The sequence below is a fragment of the Nomascus leucogenys genome, chromosome 14, assembly GCF_006542625.1.
Source record: "Nomascus leucogenys isolate Asia chromosome 14, Asia_NLE_v1, whole genome shotgun sequence".
In the NCBI taxonomy this organism is placed as follows: Eukaryota; Metazoa; Chordata; class Mammalia; order Primates; family Hylobatidae; genus Nomascus; species Nomascus leucogenys.
The window spans coordinates 70,698,546-70,722,416 of NC_044394.1; the positions used below are offsets into that span (position 1 = coordinate 70,698,546).

Consider the following 23,871-nt stretch of genomic DNA (forward strand, 5'->3'; position numbering starts at 1 on the left):
GAAAGGGGGAAAAAACAAGACCATGGCACAGTGTATAACAGTGCTTCTGGTTAGTACAGACACCAGTGAAGAGAGAGAGCCCTTAGAAAGAACTGCATGGGAGTAGATAGGCATTATTTCAACTGAACTTTAGATCACCTCATCAGTAGTTATTAATCACCATTTATAGGTAAAACTAAGCAAAATCTTCTAGGAGTTACAAAGAACAAGCATTTTCATCCGCTAAGAATTTTGTGTCCAGTTAGGGAGATAAGACTGGCATTTTTTAACAAACACACAAACAAAAGCAGTGCCCTGTAATGCACGGTTATGTATCTAGGCTAAATGCTACATGAGTGATGTGGACAAAAAGAGGTAGGATTTGAGACAAGGAGAGACTCTTTTCACTTATGGGAAGTTTTAGTAGCAGAGATTGAATATGGATAGTAGAAAGAGCAGATGGAGTGCCTGGAGGGGAAGATGGCGAGAACAAAGGTGTAGAGGAGTGAGAGGTGAAGGACCAGATTGCAGGGGAAAGGCGATAAGAGCATTAAAATTAAATTGGAATCAGGTTTTGTAAAGCCATGGCTACCAGGGAAAGTAGTAGACTGGGAAGATACTGAATTACTTGGGGGTGGGGTGGGGACATTTTGAATAGGGAGGGGACAGGGACACGATCAGAGACCAGTTGTCAGCAGTATTTAGGTTGGTTTAGAGTTGGGAGTGAGGTTTGACTAGAGGCAAGAAGGTTAGTTAAGGCTGTCAACCTAGATTTGATGAAATAGGGACCTGTCTTTGGGTACTGGTGGTAGAAATTTAAAGGGACACATGAAAGGGATTTCTGTGGGAAGGAATGACCAGGAGTTGGTGCACAGATGGAGTCTGACAGAGTAGGAGAAAAGGGCAGGAAAAAACAAAGGCTAATCCAAGGTTTTAAACATGAATGATGGGTAGATCATTATGGAACCAGGTAGAAAATAGGAAGTTTAGGAGAGGGGAAGGTAGAAATCTGAGTTTGATTTTTTTTGTTTTTGTTTTTGTTTTTTTGGGGGGTGGGGGGGGGGCTCTCACTCTGTCGCCCAGACTGGATTTGCAGTGTCTCGGCTTACCACAATCTCTGCCTCCTGGGTTCAAGTGATTCTTCTGCCTCAGCCTCCCGAATAGCTGGGATTACAGGCATGCGCCACTGCCACCTGGCTAATTTTTGTAGTTTTAGTAGAGATGGGGTTTCACCATGTTGGCCAGGCTGGTCTTGAACTCCTGACCTCAAATGATCCACCTGTCTCGGCCTCCCAGAGTGCTGGGATTACAGGCGTGAGCCACTGCACCCAGCGTGAGTTTGATTTTTAAATATGAAATCCAGATTCCAATGCTACGGGAAACCTAGTGTGGTTCCACCATTCATTTCAGAGATAAATGAGATGCCTAGAGATTAAGTCTTTATATTTGGAATTTGAAGGGAGTGAACAGGTTCTCTAAAATGTGACTGTCACAGACACATGTTTAAAATCTTGTGCCTGTATCTTTTTTCTTCTCTCTGCAGTTCTTGCCTCATATACTTTGAAGCCTTTCCTGTCTTCTCTATGATAGTCATTGATACTATTCTTTGCTCCAGGAGCACTATTAGTCTGTACCATGTAATTTCGCTCTAAATATTAACTTTATTTCGTTTTTTTTTCTTCCTCATGTTTGGTTTTGCAGCACACTGTGCCTCTGATTTGATGCAGTGGTCTTTAATAATCTGTCTGGATCAGAACGCGTGTCTGTCAGTCTACCATTCTCTGAAAGGTCAGGAGTTGAACACCAAATACCATACTTTCTTTTACTTTGCAGATTTACCAGCTACTAATATACTGAGAAAATTTTGTTTTCAGTGTTTACCTCCTCCAGAAAAAAATGAATGTGTTCTATTTGTGCCTTTTCTCCTTCCTCTAAGCAGCTGCTGTGTCCTAGGTGCTGAAGTAGCTCACAAGAATCCCAAAGTTTCAATGGGCCGCAGTGTATTTTACTACAGACAAAATGAAATAGTCCCTTATTTTTTAAAAATACCAACCTTACCTTTTCAAGTTTCAAGTTTTTCTATTCTAGTACTTCGCAAGGATATCCATGGTCACCTTGTCAGTGACTTTTCTAGAGTCAATCTTAGATCTTTTTATCCTTTATCTACTTTATTCCCATTCTAAATTTCTTAAATCTCTGTAGAAATTCATAACATGGGAAAAGTATCTTGAACATTGCTGACACAGGCCTTCAGCACTCAATAAATGTTAATTGACTCTAAATGTCATAGTTCTCCCTTTTATATTTTTTTCTGTTTTTTCTTGGTTTCATTTTGTATTTTAAGGCATCATGGCTTTTATAAGAGTAGTATATCATAGATTTTCCCCCCCACCAGCCTTCTTAGTGATGCCTAATACTCTTTTAGCTTTCTGATTTTAATGTTTTTATTTAAATAGCTAATCTAGAATGAATTCTGGAGTATATCTCTATGAGGTCTGAGTTTTCATTTAGGTACAGTTAGGTTTGTTTCCTAAATGGATTTCTTCGTATTTATCTCCATCAAAACTTGTGTTCCATTTTGCTTTCCACTGAATTCTAAATTTAAGATCTCTGTCCATCTTATGAAAGTGGAGTTAACTTTTCATAACTCAGAAGGGCTCAAATGCAATACATGTAATATTTATAAACTTGGATATTTTAAATTTTTCCTGCCTACACGATATTCATTAAAATGTCAAGCCAGGTCTTAGTGATTTCTGGGGAATCTTATTTCTCGAAATATTCCAGTCTTAGCTGGTGATATTTTCAACCTTTTTGAAAATCATCACCATAACAATACTTTTTTATATTGTGCCTCCCTATTTTTTTATAGAGTGCTCTCAAGTATGGTGGGTCTCATCTCTCATGTGTTTGACTCGTGGGCAGCATGTATTTCATGGTGTAATTGACACCTTTAAACTGCCTTTTATAGACCAAATTAGAACTTATTATCTCCTGATGGCAGACATTTCGGGCTACAACATGGTGTGCTGCCTACCAACCAGCTGTTTAGTTTTAGCAATGCTATCTTTAACAGTGTGTTTGTGCAGTTGAACCCCCTCCCCCCATCTCATAAAAATAAGTGGCAGACGGAAAATTAAAAGTGCAAATACTGAGTAGGGATGAGAAACATACTTGTCAATATTAATGATATATTTGTCTTGATTGTATTAAGGTGAGCCAAAATAGTGGGCAAATCTTGTCACGGAGCTGGACACGAGACGTGGTTTTTTTGAGCCTTGTGATCAGTAGGGAAGAAAGTAAAACAAATGTATGTACAAAATGCTAAAACTGTATTGAAGGTATAACCAAGGTATAACTAGGGATTTTATAGTTTTTAGCTTTGTGCAAACCAGTCACCCTTTTAATATGTAAGTTTGTTCTACCTTCCTATATTCTGACTTAGAATATACTTTTATAGGGTCACATTATATATTAGAGATGTTTCATTGCATCTTTGACAAATGTGGAAATAGTTTTGTAAAAAAGAAACTGTCTCAAAAGTGACTTGAGTCAGAGCACAAGCCCATTAATTCCTGGGGTTGGTGGGAGAGGTCGTTATTTGGAAGAGAGAAGGAACTTATAATTGATGCCAGGGGACTCTTTTGTGAGTGTGTCTTATTTGAAAATATGTGTGCATATGTGTGTTTGTATGTTCGTGTTGATCTTGGATACTGTGACCTTGTTGAACTCTCATCTATTCTTGGATTGTGGTTGTGTGTAGATTCTTTGGGATTTTCTACTTAGGCAATAATATTATTGACAGACAGGAACAGTATTATTTCCTAACTTAACTTGGTATTTGCAGAACTTAGGCTGCAGTGTTATTGTGCAGCAGACGCTAAACATTCTGTGAGAGAGTGAGGGATCAGTGAACTGCTGAGTGAAACTGCTGGCAATTTCAGAGGGTGTTGGTAGTACCAGACAGTCTTCAATGCTGGGTTTGAAATTGAGATTATGTAATACATAATTAATTATTTTCATATTCTTTTGGTAACTAGTTACTGAATGTGTAGTATTTGTCAGTTACTATACTAAACGTTGGGGATTGGTCATATTTCCTACTAAAGTTAATTTTATGGGTGTAATGGGCAAATAACTACAACAAAGTGTGAAACTCTGATAGGGAAGTATAGGATACTATGGAAACAAACATTTTTCTAATTTATTGTTTCTGTGAAACTAGTGGGCATACATCCTAAAATGGCAAAGCAGTGAGGCTCAAGGGCAGAACTTGAAAATTTTGAGTGTCGTGCTTAAAATCTGTTTATATGATAAAAGGTGCTGTTCTGTTTTATTGAAAATTTTAACTTAATAAAGCAACACATGTAGATGGTCTGCATATGTTGGTTCTTTGCTTATATTGAACATGCTAATTCTTGCACTTGTTTAATCATAAAAGTGACTTTAAAAAGTACTTATGACCCTCCAGTGATGAGTGAGCATTGCGTCAGAGTTGTTTCTTTCAGGCTCACGTATTGGGCCTGGGTTCCGTGGGTTTATTACATTGAAAGACACAGTTAGTGCAGGACTTTTTCCTGGGTGACAAGTGACCACCGCAGTGGCCAACCTGGATGTAGTTATGGTGGAGATGGCTGTCACAGTAATTCCCCAGCTTTTCTTCTAGGAACTGAATCCAGTTTCTTTCACATAAAGGTTCTCCTAGAAGCAGGTTGTGTTTTCATACAGAGAAATCAAAAGAACATTAGAACTCTCCCAGTAGGACTTACAGAAGTTTGGTTGACTGTCAGTCTGATCATCATAGCAATTTTCAAACCTGTTTTAAACCTTTGGCTGCTTTCCACTGAATCCATTTGAAAATGCATTAGTGAACTCTTTCTCTCTTAACAGGGCTTTCCCAGGGTTCTCTTTCAGATTATTCCATTCTGCTTTTCTTGAGTTTCCAAATACCTTATAGAAATTATTTTTCCTTGGAGCATTCTGAGAACTCTCAATTAATTGGCCATAAACTGCTTGTATCTGTCATTCATAAAATTGAAAACCAAAAATTAGAGGAATTTGTAGATGGTAAAGGAAGAAAAGGAGGTAACAAATAGCACCAAACTCCAGATATGTAAGTTACTACGATTTGAAAATATCAGTGGATTTCAAGGTTGGTGCATGGAAGTTCAGTGGTAAATTCTAGGTGACCTCTCTCCTCCAGCGTGGTTTCTCCTTTTTTATTTTTATTATTATTATTTTTGAGACTGAGTCTCGCTCTGTCACCGAGGCTGCAGTGTGGTGGCGCAATCTCAGCTTACTGCAGCCTCTGCCTCCAGGGTTCAAGCTATTCTCTTGCCTCAGCCTCCCTAGTAGCTGGGATTACAGGTGCTCACCACCACGCCCAGCTAATTTTTATATTTTTAGTAGAGACAGGGTTTCACCATATTGGCCAGGCTGGTCTCAGACTCCTGACCTCAAGTGATCCGCCTGCCTCAGCCTTCCTTAGTGCTGGAATTACAGGCGTGAGCCATCGCACCTGGCACCCTTTTTATTTTTTATATTTTTCCTACCTTGTTGTCTGCTGATTGTAGAAATAAATGTGTCTGGATGGATAGGAGGTATGACTTCTTTTTAAAAACATTTTCTTTATTTCCAAAAGAAATCCAGTACTTATTAACAGTCACTCTCCATTCCCACCCTGCCTCCTCTCACTCCAACTACCATTAATCTATGTCTGTCTCTATAGATTTGTCTATTCTGTACCTTTCATGTAAATGAAATGACACAATATGTGGCCTTTTGTGTCTGGCTTATTGAATACTTAATGTAGTATTTTCAAGGTTCATCTATGTCATAGTATGTATCAGTACCTCATTTCCTTTAATGACTGGATAATCCATTGTTTATCTGTTCATTCTTTGGAGGTTTGGTTTGTTACCAGTTTTTGTCTTATGAATAATGCTACTGTGAACATTCTAATTCAGGTTTTTGTGTGGACATGTTGTTTTGGGTATATAACTAGGATATAACTAGGAGTGGAATTTCTGGGTCATATGGTAACTGTTTAACGTTCTGAGGAACTGCCAAATTGTTTTCTATGGTGTCTGCACCATTTTATATTCCACTAGCAATGGATAAGGCTTTGAATTTCTCCACATCCTTTCTAACAGTTATTATTGTGTTTTCCTGATAGCCAATCTCGTGGGCATGAAGTAGTATCTCATTATAGTTTTGATTTTCATCTCATAATGACCAATAATATTGAGCATCTTTGTGCCTTTGTGCCTGTTGGCTATTTGTATATCTTCTTTTGAAAAATGTCTATTCAAATCCTTGACCTTTTTTTTTTTTTTTTTTTTTTTTTTTTTTTTTTTGAGTTAGGGTCTTGTTCTTCATCCAGGCTGGAATGCAGTGGCACAATCGTAGCTCACTGCAGCCTCAACCTCCTGGGCTCAAGGGATCCAATTGGCCTCGGCCTCCCTAGTTGCTAGGACTGCAGGCATGAGCCGCTGTGCTCAGCCACATTTTTGTGTTTTTTTTTGTAGAGACAGAGTCTCGCTTTGTTGTCCAGGCTAGTCTCAAACTCCTGGGCTCAAGTGGTTCTCCCACCTTGGCCTCCCAGAGTGCTGGGATTACAGGCATGAACTGTGCCTTGTGCTTTGCCCGCTTTTAAATTGCATTGTTTGTCTTGTTTTTGTTGAGCTTGAAGACTTCTTTATATATTCTGGATACTAGACCCTTATCAGAATGTGATTTGCAAATATTTGCTCCCCTTCTATGAATTGTCTTTTCACTTTATTGATAGTGTTTGCAACACAGAAGTTTTTAATTTTGATGAAGTCCATTTTAATTATTTTTTCTTTGGTTGCTTGTGCTTTTGGTGTCATATCTGAAAAGCCATTGCCTAATTCAAGGTCAGAAATGCATCTGTTTTCTTGTAAGAATTTGATAGTTTCAGCTCTTACATTTAGGTCTTTATTCCATTTGAGTTAATTTTTATTTTTGTTTTTATTTTTTTGAGACAGGGTCTCACTCTGTTGCCCAGGCTGGAGTGTAGTGACATGCTCACGGCTCACTGCAGCCTCGATCTTCTGGGCTCAAGCAGTCCTCCCACCTCAGCCTCCCTAGAAGCTTGGACTATGGGCGTGCACCACCACCCCCTGCTAATTTTTGTATTCTTTGTAGGGATGGAGTTCTGCCATGTTGCCCAAGTTAGTCTCAAACTCCTAGGCTCAAGCAATCCACCCACCTCGGGCTCCCAAAGTGCTTGTATTACAGGCTTGAGCCACTGCATTTGGCTCATTTGAATTAGTTTTTATATATTATATGATTCTTTTGCATGTGGATATCTTGTTGTCTCAGCACCATTTATTGAATATGGCTCTAACAAAAGCAAAAAAAAAAACTATTTTTCCTCACTTTATTTACCATCAATTCAGATACTTACATGTCTTGCACATTTGCGGGCACTATTAATATAAAACCAGAGTATACCATTTATAATAAGGACTTGGTCTTCCCTTGGGGGATTATGTTTAGTAGAGACTGATGATGGTATATATACATGAAATTGTTAAAATGGGTTATAATTAAGTGCTGGGGGAGTAGGGGAGAGATCAGAAGTTACCAGGAATTCAGAAGAGGGAGTGAGTCTGTGGTCACATGGGTTCATAGAGAAGATAAGGCTATTGAGGTTAGGTGTGCTTTAGGTACAGAAAGATCAGAAATGGCCAGAACAGAGCTACTGAAGCAATCAGATGCTTTTGGTCCAAGAAATCTATGGAACACCTTTTAAACAGATTTTGAAATTTTCTTGAAGTACCAAGTCTTGCCTTAGCCTAAATTATGTTATTAGAAGTTAGAAGCCTAATTGTGTTATTGGAAGTTGGAAACACTTGATAGAAACTTTGTGCAACTGTATTTAGAGATAAGGAAAGCTTTTTTCTTATCTTTTCATTTATCTCAGTAGTTGTCATTGAACCAGACTTAATATAGTCCCTCTTCACAGTTCCCTGTAACCTTCTGGGATTTCTTTTCATAGAATTTTAGAGAAACTATTCTTGTCATCATCACTGATTACTTCCACATTGTAAATCCAGTGGCCAATTCTCAGTCCACATTTTACTTGACCTAGTAGCACATCAACACAGCTGGTTACTCCTTCTTCCTTGACACATTTTCTTCTCTTGGTTTCCCCAACATTATACTTTTCTTGAGTTTCCTCCTCCATCACAGTTAGTGCTTCAGTAGTCTTTGTTAGCCTCCTTTTCCCGTTCTATTTCTTCCCAGCCTCATAAACTTGGAGTTCTCAAGACTCAGTTCTTTTATCACTTCTCTGTGTCTGTACTGACTCCCCTGGTGATTTCATATAGTCCCATGCATTAAGTGTCATTCATATATATATATATATATATATATATATATATATATATAATGTCAGTGACTCACAAATTTGTATCTCCAGCCCTAACATTGCTGTTGAACTCCAGGTTTGTATATCTCACCAACTCCTCCACTTATGCACTGTGGTGCCTACTCAATGTCTCAAACTTAACAAGCCCCAAACTGAACTTTCTCTCTCTCCTCACCCCTCATACATGCTTAGCCTTTATTCTTTTTTGACAGGATGGGGAGTTGAGGTCTCGCTCTGTCACTCAAGCTGGAGTGTAGTGCTGTAGCCCCCTGCAGCCTAGATGTCCCAGGCTCAAGTGATCCTCACACCTCAGCTTCCCAAGTAGCTGGGACCACAGTCGTGTGTCACCATGCCCAGCTAATTTTTGTATGTTTTGTAGAGACAGGGTCCGACTCTGTTGCCCAAGGTTGGTTTCAAACTCCTGTGCTCAAGTGATCCTCCTGCCTTGGCCTCCCGAAGTGCTGACATTGTTTTTGTTTTAATTGAAGACAACTCCATCTTTCTAGTTGACCCAGGCTAGAAATCTTGGAGACATCTGTGAGTCCTTTTCTTTACTCATGTCCAGTCATGAAATCCTGGACTGAGCCAGTGTCATTTCTCATCTGGATTGCTGCCACAGCCTCTTATTTTCCTGCTCAGTTCTGGTACTCCTATTGCCAGTTAGACTGACCATATTGAAATGTTTTATCGGCCAGGCATGGTGGCTCACGCCTGTAATACGAGTACTTTGGGAGGCCGAGGCGGGAGGATTGCTTGAGCACAGAAGTTTGAGACCAGCCTGGGCAACATAATGAAGCTCTGTCTCTGCAAAAAAATACAAAAATTATCCGGTGTGGTGGTGGGTGCCTGTCATCCAAGCTACTTGGGAGGCTGAGGTAGGAGGATTGCTTGAGCACAGGAAGCAGAGGTTGCAGTGAGCCCAGATTGTGCCACTGCACTCCAGTGTGGGCAACAGACTGAGACCCTGTCTCAAAAAAAAAAAAAAAAAATGTTTTTCGTGGGGTTTTTTTTGTTGTTAGTTTACATGCCTTCTCTGCTGAAAACCTTGCAGTGGTCCCTTTCAGTCAAAGTAAAAGCATAAGTCTTTACAATGCCAAAGAGATCCTACCAAACCAGACCATTATCTCTTGGACCTCTTCTTCTATTTTCCTTGGCCAGAAATCCACTTTTGACACACTGGCCTCTTTGTTGTTTGAATAGTCTAGGTGTATTTTTGCAATAGGGCTTTTCTCCCCTCAGCCTGGCATGCTTTCCACAAAGTAGCCAGCCACATGGTAATTCCTTCACTTTTTTCAAGTCCTGGCTCCAGTGTCATCTACTCAGTGAAGCCTACCATGCCAGCACTGTTTTAAAGTTGCGGTTGCTCCACCCACACACGCTCCCCATCTCTCTTACCCTGCTTTTTTTCCCCAGGTAACATGTATCATCTTTTGTCTTAGTATATAATTTGCTTATTTTGTGTGTTACCTCTCTTGCCAGAAGTTAAGTTCTTGGGAAGCGATTTTTGGTTATTTTGTTTCACTGCTGTACCTGTCATATATAGTGAGTGCTCAATAAATATTGGTTAAATGAGTGGGCATCCTAGGGGTGTTGTACTCTTGGGCTCCTTGTTCAAATTCTCAGGTTCCATCCCAGACCTATTGAATGAGAAACTCTGGGGATGGGGTCCAGCTACTTTGTTTTAACTTTAAGTGATTCTGATGTAAATTAAAATTCAAGAACCTCTGCTATATAATGTTGGTTAGGATTTCAGAAACCAGGTCTGTTGCTTACAGGTGGGAATATGTAGATAGAGAGATAAATGACAAATACCATAACTGGGTTTGTTTTATCTGTCTCTTTTTCTCCCTTCTCCTCCTTTTTTTCCTGCTATAGGAACAAAATTTGGAGGGAGGTGGCTCAGGGAAAGGATGTAAACTGTAGTAACTTTCGGTTGATCATGTGTGTCAGGGGCCTTCAAAACCACCTTTAGGTTCCAGTGATTCATTAAAAGGAGTCACATAATTCAGCATATAATCATACTCTTAGCTAAAATTTATTACAGCAAAAGGGTGTAAAGCAAAATCACCAAAGGGAAAAGACTCATGGGGCAAAAGTCCAAAGTCCAAAGTTAGGCAGTCCAGAGTTAGGCAGTGGGTGCCCTGGTGACCAGCCCCCAATAAAAACCCTGGGCACTGAGCTTCTAATGAGCTTCCCTGGTAGGCAACACTTAACTCTTCTCGCAAACCATGGCTGCAGGAATTAAGCATGTTCCGTGTGACTTCACGGGAGAGGACTATTGGAAACTTTCTCCAAGCCAGGAGAAAGCCAGGTACTCACTGCCTAGCATGTATCAAAATTCTAGATTCCCAGAAGGAAAGCAGATGTTCACCATAAATCACACTGTACAACAGTTTAGGCACAATGAGCCATTCTTTTCAGCTAGGGCAGGGGTCCCCAGACTCCCGGGTATGGACCAGTACCCCTCTGTGGCCTGTTAGGAACCAGGATGCACACAGCAGGAGGCAAGCGGCGGTGAACGAGCATTGCCGCCTGAGCTCCACCCGCTGTCAGATCAGTGGCAGCATTAGATTCTCATAGGAGCATGAACCCTGTTGTGAACTGCACATTCGGGGGATCTGGCTCACGTGCTCCTTATGAGAATCTAACTAATGCCTAATCTGAGGTGGAACAGTTTCATCCCGAAACCATTCCCCCCAGCCCTCGTCCGTGGAAGAAATGTCTTCCACGAAACTGGTCCCTGGTGCCAAAAAGGTTGGGGAACACTGAGTTAGGGAATGATGGGAACACTCCCCAACTCCCAAGTTTCTATATGCCAGCCAAGAGGCGACTTTGTAAGCAGGACTTTCTAAGGGTAGTAGTCTGTGACCTGCTGTGTTAACTCCTTTCTGCACATCGTGGTACCCAGGAAAGTTTGTTTTCTTCTACCTCTTTATATGGAATATGAAGCATTTGCACTAAATCATCTCTCTTGAGGAAATTTACTAACAACCAGAACGTTTTGAGAATGACTTGAACAGTGTAACTGGGTTTAATAAGTGAGTTTATTCACTTAGACGTATTTTCTCAAAAATAATACTGCCTTGACAGTATTATTCGCAGCCTGTGCTGGTTTTTGTAATGATAAAACTGATTCCTTTCACAGTAAAATTTTCTTATTTCCAAAAATAAAAAAATTATATCTTTCTGAGTATCCATTTGAAAAATTACATCTATGAATATGACCATCAGCTTCAAAGCAGATACTGATTTTTCTTCACTTTTCTTCCATCTTTCATGGTCCAAAAGGCCCATTAGAAACTTGCCATCTTTGGGTTTGCTTCAGTGAGTAACCAGTCCTTCCTTTGTTTTTTTATAGGCCAAGATGCTGAATTATCAGGGACACTTTCACTTGTTTTGACACAGTGCTGTAAAAGAATAAAGGATACTGTTCAAAAATTGGCCTCAGACCACAAAGACATCCACAGCAGTGTTTCTCGGGTTGGAAAAGCCATTGATAAGGTATGGTATTGAAAGAAGTGTTTTGTATTTTTTAGCATAATTCTTTTTCTTCTGTCAGTACTTTGATAACACTAGCTGTCACAAATTACTTTATGCTATTCCTGTCATGTTTGCTTTTGATAACTTTTACAGGTCTAGTTTTACTATGTTATTCTTACGAAAGTTCCTTGTTGCTATTATTTAAAAAATAAAAGCAAAATTAAAACCCTCTGCTTTTATAGCTTCGTTGTTTATCCATTTGCATACAAGACTAGAGCTCCTAGGGTCATGATAAATAAAGTTCCAAAGAAATTTTAACCCAGTATGCGGGAGTTTGTTTACCAGAAGTAACTTTTCCTAATTCGTGAGTAATTCCCTAGCTGTGACTCTGTCTCTGTTATGGGATGATTAGAATAACAGCCTTGTATCAGTCTCCCCTGCATCATCCTAACTGTTTTCTTCCTATGGGCATCCCAGCTACCTTTCAATTTTGCCTTCTGTGTGAATGGGTGAGTGGGTTGGTTGCTAGGCAGTGAGGCTGGTCACTTTTATTTGATGTTTTTTTCCTTGGGACGTTTTTTGAGTAAGCCATCTTTGACCTGGTGGTTGACTTATAAGCAGTTATCATTGTTAGTACCAGCTGATTTTATTCATGGAGTTCATAGTCCTATTGGGGCCTAAGAGAAGTAGTTCAAGGTTACTGTGTGATACCTCTGACTGCTTCAGACATTGGGGAGATTGTGACTGGTCGGGGTGTGTCTCTTCACACATCATAAATTTCTGGGAGGGTAGGAAGAACTTTCGAGGAGTGCCCTTTGTAGCAAAGGCATCTTCTAAACAGTCTTATGAGTTACTTAGTCTGTACTCACAAGAGTGATAGTTGTAACAGAGGTAATAGAAGCTCACTGAATCTGGAGAGTGGTTCATGTAACTCATGGGTAGACCTAACTGTTAGAAATTATCCTGTGAAAAGGCTAGGCTTGATGCTGCTTGAGTCAGAACTAAATGCTTATAAGGCAGTACTGTTCACTGGTAGGTGTGGTATGACAAGACTGTGAGTGGCATGGGCTCAGAGGACTTGTTGTGGTAGTTGTGGCTTACAGAAGTGTTAGTGGTCTTTCAGAGAGTTCTCACCATTCCCATAGTGGTGTGAGGGGTTTGACTTGGCCAGAGAGTCGGAGGGTGGTTTTGGCAGCAGCAGAGTTCCAGCCACGTTATGTCAGTGATGGCAGTCACCAGCAAAGTCTGGGAAGGCAGACTCTTTATTTTCTTCCAGCAGCTGTATCCTTCTAGAATGTGATGGAGCACTTTAGAGATGGTCTGAATCACTGTGGGTGAAGAACCCTCAGTTCCTCTAGAGGTACAGTAACTACTGGTGGTGTCTAAGAAGATTCAGATTTTGATGTTGACAGTGACCAAGGCATCCTGGTGATTCTAAATGGCTCAAAGTTCAGAGAGAACCCCAGGAAGTTCCTGGGGACATCTGTGTGACTACCAGGCTGCCTGCAGTTATAACAGAAGGTCAGCATTTGGACGGTAGAACCAAAGGTGCTATGACAGTGAGAAGAGCTAAAGCTTCGAAGGCAGCCAATCAGAGATTCTTGGAATAAGGGGGGATGGGCTCAGCAACTATAATTCTAGTGTGTGGGCTACTGACCAGGATCTGGAGCAGTTGGGCAAATAATTCACCGATTATGCTTTCTGCAGCTGGTAGGGTGACCATATATGCCATATATGTCCCTGTTTCCTAGTTTATGTTTGTTGTCCTGTCATGATGATCAGAACCTTCTTTTGCTGTTGTCCTGCTTGCTAATGGTGCCTGACTGAGCATGTCTTACTCCAGACCTAGCAGGTCTTTATAGATATTCATAAGGGTTGTCAGATATTTTGACTAATCTTTAAGGCAAAACATTGTCTGGATGTACTTGGTGCCAAAAATGGAAGTATCTTTTTGGAAATGGATATCAAGGGAACACATTTATAATGAATACTCTACATTCTGGCTTATTTGGGCAGGGGGATGTGTTTGAGGTAAAGATTCCTAATTACATATTTTAATTTACTCGTTTCTCTTTTGAGGACTTTTTTTTTTAATGCCCTTGGAAGTTATAAGGACTTTTTCAAGTAATTCTTATACAGTTTCTTTAAAAAAAAATGGGGTGTTTTTGTTTGTTTGTTTGTTTGTTTTTGAGAAGGACTCTTGCTCTTTTGCCCAAGCTGGAGTGCAGTGGCACCATCTCAGCTCACTGCAACTCTGCCTCCCAGGTTCAAGCAATTCACCTGCCTCAGACTCCTGAGTAGTGCCCAGCCCAAAAAATTGTTTTATGTTCCTGTGAAAGTAGTTTTGGTTCTAGGTGACCTGGATTCTGGATTCTTCTCATCCGTCATATGAAACTGTATTATTTAGTCTGCTGGGCATGGTGGCTCACACTTGTAATCCCAGCACTTTGGGAGGCCGAGGCAGGCGGATCACCTGAGGTCAGGAGTTCGAGACTAGCTTGGCCAACATGGCAAACTCCCATCTCTACTAAAAATACAACAAAAAATTAGGCACATTCCTCTAATCCCAGTTACTCAGGAGACTGAGGCAGGAGAATCGCTTGAACCTGGGAGGTGGAGGTTGCAGTGAGTCGAGATTGCACCTCTGCACTCCAGCCTGGGCAACAGAGCGAGACTCCATCTCAAAAAAAAAAAAAAAAAAAATACATACATACTATATTATTTAGCTGACACTGAATAGTGTTTGTGGTACTGTAGTCTGCCACCACAGAGGAAAGCCTGGATCTTTTAACTCAGTTCCCTAATATCTTTCAGTACACACTCTCCCCGTATTTTTGGCATCTATTTGGCCTCAGTTGAAGAGGAAGCTGTTTCCCCAATAGAAGCACCTAGACGTTGTGAATGGGCTTCTCACATACATCAGGAATTCCGTGTAGGCTGTTTCACATAAGACTCCATTGACTTGTTAAGTCCTCTAGGAGCTCTTTTAATTTGAACCTGGTAGTTGTGTAAGCTCTGGGCAGCCTGTTGTAAAGGCTGGGTGGACCTGATTGGTGGTGACCAAACAGGATAAAGCTGAATCCAGTGTGGCACAAGGCTTTTAAGAACCACACCAAACAGACCTGAGTAATAAACTGGAATGTCCATCAGCCTGTGAGTGCCACTTTATGGACACATGCTCCCACCCTCACAGGGTGAGGACAAAGAAGCCAGTGGCTCCTATATGAGCAGGCTGGTTTTGAGTGAGAAACATTAGTAAATTTTAGTCATGCTCAGTGGTATTTTTCCTTTTATATTTTAATACTTATGTTTTAAAATTCCCTACCTATCATGTCTCTGAAAATGTAAGCAGAATAGAAGTTTCTGGTGGTGGTAGCCAAGATATTGTTTGGCTTTTAATTATTATGAACAGAGTCTCACTCTGTTGCCTGGGCTGGAGTGCAGTGGCACCATCACAGCTCACTACAGCCTTGACCTCCCTGGGCTTGAGTGGTCCTCCCACCTCAGCACCCAAGTCCCAGCCAAGTAGCTGGGCATACATGCGCTTGCTACCATGCCCAGTTAATTTTTTTCATTTTTGTGTAGAGATGTGGTCTTGCAGTGTTGCCCAAGCTAGTCTTGAACTCCTGGCCTCCCAGGGTTGAGATTATTGGTGTGAGCCACTGTGCCTGGCCCATTATTTATTTTAAATAAATAATATTTGCTCTGTGACAATTTTTTTTTAAGTAAAAATAATGTGTTTGGGCTGTTCTTAATTTCCTCTCCCATTTTTAGATAATCTAGAATTCAGTCCAGTTTAGGGTATTTTATTCAGTATTTTATTTAGTCAAATTGACTTTTAAAGTTTACTTCCTAAGAAAAGTCAATAAAAATGATTATTGCTTTAGACTTCTAGGTATGTGTGCATATGTGTTAAATAGTACTAAAGATTTTAATATCTAAAATCTGATGTGGTATAATTAAAAGCTGACCACATACTAAATGTCCTTTATAAGATTGCTGTTTTGTATATGTAAAATAACTGGAAAAATTCTGAGGCTACATGAAAGAAGTTTGCATGGAATAGACACTGCTTATTTTAAAGTAAAGGTAGTTGCTATCTTAAATTTGCCTTGGAAGAATGGGTAAGATTTAGAGCAGCAGAACAGTGAGATGAGATTTTTCCTTGAGGCTGGGAAAGGGCAAAACAGCAACTGAGAATATGCCTGACTCATGTTTAAGATGCTTCAAGATTGACTTGATTAGAGTGACAGCTCCTGTTGGGAATAGGGAAGGGCAAATGATGGAAGGCCTGAGAGGTGTGGATTTGATCAGATGATGAAAGCAGTTGAGGATTTACTTGACCTCATTAAGTAGGATGAAAACAGACTAAGTAGTAGTCATAGGTAGGAGGATAATAGCTATCACATATTGAGTGTTGACCGTGTTCCAGATACCGAGCTAAGTGCTTTACATACATTTATATCTATCCCATGATGCAGGGACATTATTCCCATTTTATATGTGAGGAAACTGAGACTCAGTGATATGAAATAACTTACCCCAGGTATATAATTTGGAAGTAGTGGATCAAGGTTTGGAAAAAGTTTTCACTCAAGAATCTGTTCTTAAACACTGTGCTATACTAGGAAATCACTGAGGCCATTGCAGAGCTGGTAATGTTGAAGGGGAACAGTAATAGTTAAAAAAATTTTTAAACCTCATTATCTAAACAGATCTTTTGCCACTGGGTGGAGTATCTACATTGGAGAGGCAAAATGCTGACTGTATTAAGGAGTGAATGGAGTAATGGTATAAAAAAATGACATATAGAATATTTTAAGATAGTTCTGGTTGAGCAGTCCAGAACTGCCTTTTATGTAGGTGTGTGGTAAACAAGGTATGTGTATTGGGTAGAGAGGGACAAAAGGACTTAATATCCATTAAACGGTGCTAGCTAATCCAGTCTGCAATTGCATTTAAGTGCTTTTAAATTAATGAATATTAATCTCTGTATGCTTTTGTGTATTTGTTTTTATTTATATTTTCTAATAAGGATTCTTTTAAATACAGAAGCAGAAGGTTTGGTGGCAACCTGACCCTCAGATTCAGGTTTGGTTAGGTTTGGCCTGGCTCTCAGATTCAGCTACTGTGTATTAAAGGTTTAGTGATGGATGGATACTCATAGAGGTTTTCGTGTACATTATTTACCTTAATCTTCACCAAACACTTGTAAGGTCGAGATTATTGTCTCTAGATACAGATGTGAAAACTTAGATTTGTAAGTAACCTGCCTGAAGTCACAGAGTTGGGATTAAAACCCAGATTTTAAGACTTGGAGGAACCTTTCTCAACTGGAGTTCCTTGAGAGAATTCATATGAATTTCTCTCCTTTCCATAGAATGGTAAGAGATACATATCATCCTTGGGAGAATTAATAAAATAGCCACAGAAAGGCAGATAACTGATAGTGGAGGGATAGGGATGCAAATGTGACAGAAAGGCCTGGCAGAGTGGTTCGGCACATTACTCCCTCACTTTTTTAAATAAAGCAATAACATAACAGTGTGAATCTACTGTTCTCTTAATGTTGATAACCAAAGAAGAGGTGTAAATACCGTAAGGAGAATAATGGAATGTCTACATCAAAAAATGCATCTACAAAATGCTGATTATGACACACTACCAAGTTTATTTTCCAGCTCTTGGTTTGTAAAGCACTACTATCTGGTATATGCCTAAATATGGATTATTTCGTCATAGGACAGGTGCCTCATTATCAGCTTTGCTAGGTATTGTAAAATTTTCCCCTGAAGGGTTTATACCAATTTACAGCCCTACCAAACACCTATAACACTTCCTGCTTCCTCATTTCTCACCTATACCTGGTATTATCAGACTTTAAATGTTTAAAGATTAATCAGATGGGTGTGAAGTAGTATCTAGTTGTACTAATTTTGCCTTTCTTTGACCATCTTGAAGGTGGGGCATCTTCTCATGTTTAACATCAGGAATTTCCCGTTTGTGCATTTCATGTTCTTCTGTCCATTTTTTCTGTTAAGTTGTCTTTCTTATTGAGAGACGTGTGTTTGTTTCAAACTCTTCTGAATACTAATCTTGTGTGGTTTGTATGTGAAGTAGCTATCATCTGTTAGTCTGAGGGGAACCAGAATGCAGGTCTTCTTACTCTGTTAAGTATCCTTTGCTGTCTGCCTCTCACTGCTAAACCAGATTAACTGGATGCTTAAAGGGAAATTAATTCCTGATAGGTGCAACAATGGCACATTGTTGGTTCATACACTAATTTTTCTTCAAAGTAGTTGGAGAAGTTTCAAAATACATGTTAATACTATTAGGGAATTGGTACTTAGGAATTAAATACTGAGTTTTATATATATATTGTGACCACTGTCTGCTCAGTCATTATAATTTTATAAAATATATTTGAGAAACGGATTGGTTTTTGACAGTAAACAGTGAAAGCCATTTCTGATTGATTTATGTGTTCATGATACGGCCACAGAGGTAGGGTGGCGTGTTTAGATCTCACATTTTCATAATGATGTTGTATCAAAGTTATTTACTCCTCTTCTGCCTCAGCTTCTAGATTTAGTATGTCCTGGATTTCTCCTTCCAAGTCAGAACATCCTCTCCGGATGGACACACCCTTGGATGTGTGCTTTTTTGCTTTTGGTTCTTGTTTGGATCCTTTCTTCCCAATTAAGAACAGGATGCCAAAGCTTTTCTTTGCTTAAAAAATATGAAAAGAAAAAGTATAGTAAGACAGAAGATGTTAATTATAGATGGTATTTCTCTTCATTAGCCACCTCTTGGCTGGTTTGCAGTGCTGTGGATTTTCTGGGCAGCCATGCAAACGAGTTTGGTTACCTAGCAACAGAAACTGGAACTAATGCTGGCTCTGATGCAACAGTAAGAACCTGCAGTTATAACAAAAGGAGTTTGACACTGTATTGCATTTCCTCAACCTCTCTACATTTTATAATCTTAGCTTTAATTTTTAATGCATGTGACCAGAAAATAAGCTATGGAAGTTTACTTATCTACCTCAGTAGTTTATACTGGAAAATCAGAATGGTAGAAGGGGAGCTCAGAAGTGTCCAGAAAACAATCGAATGCATTGCTCATTCATGCTTCTTTTCCAAGAGCAGCAAATAAGTCATGAGCTTGAATGTAGTTAGATTTTGAGTGTAAAGGTGTTTGACTTTTCTTACCTATGTAGTAGTGACCATAGTAAGCCTTAAGAAAATAGAGATACACATAGGGCATCGTTGTAAAACTTTGTAGCAAACCCAAAGAAAATTGTTTAAATATTAGACTTTTTTTGTAATTTTCTAGGTGATGAATATTTACTTTTAATATGTATATTAAGGAAAGAATTCAAGGGATTATTTTGTTTGATCTGAGCAAATGCTGTCAGATGGTAGCTTATTAAAATTCTGACCTAATATATATACTACCAGATAAAATTGTTTCAACATGATCTGTGCTTTGAGCTGACCAGCGTGTCTTCCAGCGTTGTTTTATTTTATTTTTCCCTAAGGAATAGGCACTAATAAATGTGTTGTTTGGGGAAAAATCATTAAATGAATAAGCAGAAACCTGAAGGTTGTATTTGGATTTAATGCAGTTGATAAGTTAGGGAGAGAACTTTCTTAATTAATCTCTTGATTCTTTGCTTATACTGTACATTTAGACATTTAGAGAGTTATGGGCAGGTTCCTGAGTTTGTAATAAACTGTCATCTTCAGATCTTTAGAAACCCATTCCTTTATGCATTTGAATGGCCCTTTGGGAAGTAGAATTTGGGAGAGAATAGCACTGATCAGCCTCTGAGCCTCTATTCCAGAAGAGACAGAAAGCAGTACCATCTCCAGTATTCTAGTTGTCATAGACAGCATAAAGATAAAATAATTTACTTAAAAATACTGATGAACTGTTATAAAATTAGCTCTCAACAGGCAGAATCTGATAAATAGAAATTAAACAGGATAATCTTGTACAAGCAGTTGTGGTTCTTCAGTGCTAGGTAACAGTTTTTTCATTATATACATGGATGCTGTTGCTTTAGCATCTAGGTACTTTGTATTATTTCTTTTTCTTTCTTTTTTTTTTGGAATGGAGTCTTGCTCTGTCTCTCAGGCTGGAGTGCAATGGCATGATCTAGGCTCACTGCAACCTCTGCCTCCCTGGGTTCAAGCGATTCTCCTTCCTCAGCCTCCCAAGTAGATGGGATCACAGGCACCTGCCACCACGCCCAGCTAATTTTGTATTTTTAGTAGAGACGAGGTTTCACCATGTTGGCCAGGTTGGTCTTGAACTCCCGACTTCAGGTGATCCTCCCACCTCGGCCTCCCAAAGTGCTGGGATTACAGGTGAGCCACCATGCCCACCTCGTTATTTCTATTCTTTAGGTTAAATACTTGGCTAAGAAAAATGTCTGTGAAAAGAAAATGAATAAAAATTAAGACTGACAACACTCTTGGTTTTTTTTGTGTTTGTTTTGTCTTGAGTGATTCCAAACCTTAATGTGTGTATTCAGTTTTAGGCTACTGTTTTCACATCTAGAAATAGGGTAGATAGCTCTTTTTAGGGAGAAAAATGTGCTTAATTTTGGAGAAAAGCACTCCTGCATTGTGACTGTAAATAGTGGATTGTTTGCAGTTGCTGTTGCTGGTTACTTACTACCTGTTCTTGTACATCATGTAAAATAATTGCGTATTGGTTGGACTGTATATTTAAGCAGTGGTTGACCAGGATTGCAATTTTAGTTAAATCTAAATGGCCTTGTCTAGTTAAGTTTATATACTTTTAAAAAGAAATGCAAAACATTTATTAGGGAGCAATGCCTATGAAAAATAAAGGGTGCTGAAGTGGAATTAGGCTGGGAAAGCTTTCACACTGTGATGTACGTTTGCTCTTCTTTCACTCTTGATGTTTCATGTTCCTTCTGGTGTCATTTTCTTCTGTCTGAAGACTTTAGCAGTGCTTTTAGAGCAAGTCTGATGGCAGTAAATTCAGTTTCTCTCCGTCCGAGAATGTCTTTATTTCATCTTCATTCCTGAAGGATATTTTCACGGGATATAGAATTCTAGGATGACAGTTATTTTCTTTCAGTACTTGACAAATGTCATGCCACTTCTTTCTGGCCTCCATAGTTTCTGTTGAGAAATCTGTAGTCATTTGAATCATGGTTCCCCTGTAAGTAACATGTCACCTTTCTCTGGCTACCTGCAAGATTTTTTGCTTTATCTTCAGTTTTAACAGTTTAAATGTGAGATGTTTGGGTCAGATTTCTTTGAATTTGTCCATGTTGGAGTTCACTGACCTTCTAGAATCTGTAGATTTATGTCTTTTGCTAAACTTGGGAAATACTCCTCAACTATTTTTTTCTATACCATACTGTTTCTCTTCTCCTAGTATTCTGATGACACACACGCTAGATCTTTTGTAATTTTCCCACAGGTCCCTGAGGCTCTGTTTGTTTTTTGTTTTTTGTTTTTTGTTTTTTTACTGGTGTTCAGATTGGATGAATTCTATTGATCTTCACTGACTTTTTGCACTGCCACTTTGCTTCTGCTGTTGAAAAATTCATCCAATGAATTTTTTATTTTGGTTACTGTATCGGCTTTTTCCTTGCTAAGTCTCTCCCTTTGTTTCAAGATTGTTTGTATTTTTATAATAACTACTCTAAAGTTTTGGATGGTTCCAGCATCTCTGTCATATTGGCATTGGTGTCTGTTGATCATCTTTTTCCATGTGAGTTGAGATTTTCTTGGTTCTTTGTATGCCAAGTAATTTTGCAGTATCTTGAACATTTTGAATATGTGTTATAGTACTCTGGGTCTTGTTTAAGTTCTGTGGAGAATGTTGGTATTTTTGTTTTAGCTGGCAATCAACCTTGTTGGATTCAGGCCACAAGTTCTAACCAGTCTTTTCTGGGTTGTAGTTTCAATGTTAGTTTTGTTTCTAAAGCCATTACAGTTATTTAGATTTGTCCTGTGTGTGTACCACCTGGTAGCCAATATGGGACCTGGGAATTAGGTCTATTCCCTAGTTCAGTTTTCAAAATCTGTAGTATGCTGTTCAGAGTCAGGACCATGCATGTATAGCTCAAAGGCAAACCCAGAGGTGTACCTAAACCCCTGTCTTAACTACTTGGCCGTGCCCCCACAACCACTTTCAGCCTCAATACTGCAGTTGTTGGGATGTGCCATGGATTATTTTATTGATAGGCATATGTGTTTTTTCTCCTTTTTTCCCCTCCCATTATAGACAGTGCTGCAGTGAGCATGCTTTTACAGGTCATCATTGCATTCCTCTAAAAATATTGCTGCATATAATGCCTAGGAATCAGTTCATTCGCTTGATTTTATTTTATTCATGGACACCATTATTAAATCTACTTTAAAAAATATTATCTAAAATTATACCTATTTACTCTTCTAGCATGACAAGTTTTAGAAAGGAGCAGTGGAAAAATTCCTTCCTATGGTATGCTATAAATTGCAGTTGGGTACTTATTGGGGTATCTCAGACTGAAACAAAGACCATTTTTTTTCCTGTTAAGTGGGGTGAAAATAATCTATTTATGATTCTCTTTCTCTTTTTTCCCCCAGAATTTTGATTCTGACATTAGCAGTGTGGGAATAGATGGCTGCTGGCAGGCAGACAGCCAAAGGCTTCTCAATGAGGTGATGGTGGAGCACTTCTTTCGACAAGGAATGCTGGATGTAGCTGAGGAGCTCTGTCAGGTAACAGTGTGCCAACTGGGAGGATATGAAAAAGAAACAAGGGAACTCCTTGGAGTTTACAGTATTTGCAGGATGGGGTTTTGAGTCTTCCTCTAGCTATAGATAGATTTTTAATATTTAAATTATCAGAGGTGACCTCATTTTACTAGGCGTATTTTGAGGAATTTTTTAAGTGGCAAAAATTATAGTTCTAGAACTTGTTATCCAGATCATTTTTTTCTTGTTCCCGTCCCAGAAGGTTAGTCCCAGTTCATGAATCAAAGGGCTCAGAAGCGATATTCTTTCTTTATTTCCATTTTTGATAGAGAAGGTTAGTATAGCAGATAAGAGGAAAGGGACAAAAACATTGATGTTTGTTCTTCTGTTCTAGCCCAGCTTAAACAATTTTATCAAATGAATTTCCAACCAAAATTTTTTACTTCGCATTAGCAGCATTTGTCTTTTATTTCTATCACACGAGTTAGAACTCTAGAACAGTTTACAAATACCATGTAGTCATAATAGTAGCAGCTGCCATATATTGAGTGCTTACCTTAAGCCAAGCCCCGCCTTTATTCCTTGCTGCAATCCCATGAAGTACAAATTATTGTTTCCATTCTACAGATGAAAAATCTAAGGTCTGGAGAAGTAAGTTGCCCGAGGCCTTAACAGGTTCTTTGTGAAAGAACTGGGATTCAGTCCCTGATTGATGTCTTCACACTCCATTCTAAGCCACCATGTGCTGTTGCATTTTTGTTTAGAAACATGAAGGACCGAAAGAATTAAATAGTTTAAAATCAGTCTGTAAACCAAACCTCTAATCTAAGCCTTTTCTATTTTAAACAATTCAGATAAATGATAACTCGGTTTTTCTCTGTACCTTACAGGGATTTTGTGTATGTCTCCATGTAATTTCCTGCAGTAAACTGTCATTGAAGATTGTTTGCTTTTAAGTAACAAAAGACCCACAATTACAGTGGCTTAAGCAAAAGTGAAGTTTTTTTCTTGCACAGAAATCGGTAGTAAGACGTCCACAGCATGTTTGGTAGCTCTGCATCGTGAAACTCTTAGGGACTTAGCACCTTGTACCTCTGTTATTCCCAGGGTGTCTCCTGTCTTCAGGGTCCAGGATAGCAGCCACAGCTCCAGCCATACATTTGTATCCCAGGAAGGGGCAGGGTGCATATTTATATTTCACTGGTCAGAACTTCTTACAAAGCCATACCGAGCTTTATTCTATTTGCTTATGTACCCTGCTGAAATTTGGGGATTCTACTATGGAAAAGA

The 23,871-nt window shown here is 39.2% G+C and overlaps 1 protein-coding gene across 1 annotated transcript in view; it reads left to right on the forward strand.

The window, feature by feature from the left end:
* RMND5A (required for meiotic nuclear division 5 homolog A) overlaps nt 1-23,871 on the forward strand; it is a 59,002-nt gene that overhangs the window by 9,095 nt on the left and 26,036 nt on the right. The window contains exons 2-3 of the mRNA XM_030827551.1: nt 11,733-11,875; nt 22,471-22,605. Of these exons, the coding sequence (XP_030683411.1) occupies nt 11,733-11,875; nt 22,471-22,605 (278 nt within the window). The remainder of the gene's footprint in view (nt 1-11,732; nt 11,876-22,470; nt 22,606-23,871) is intronic.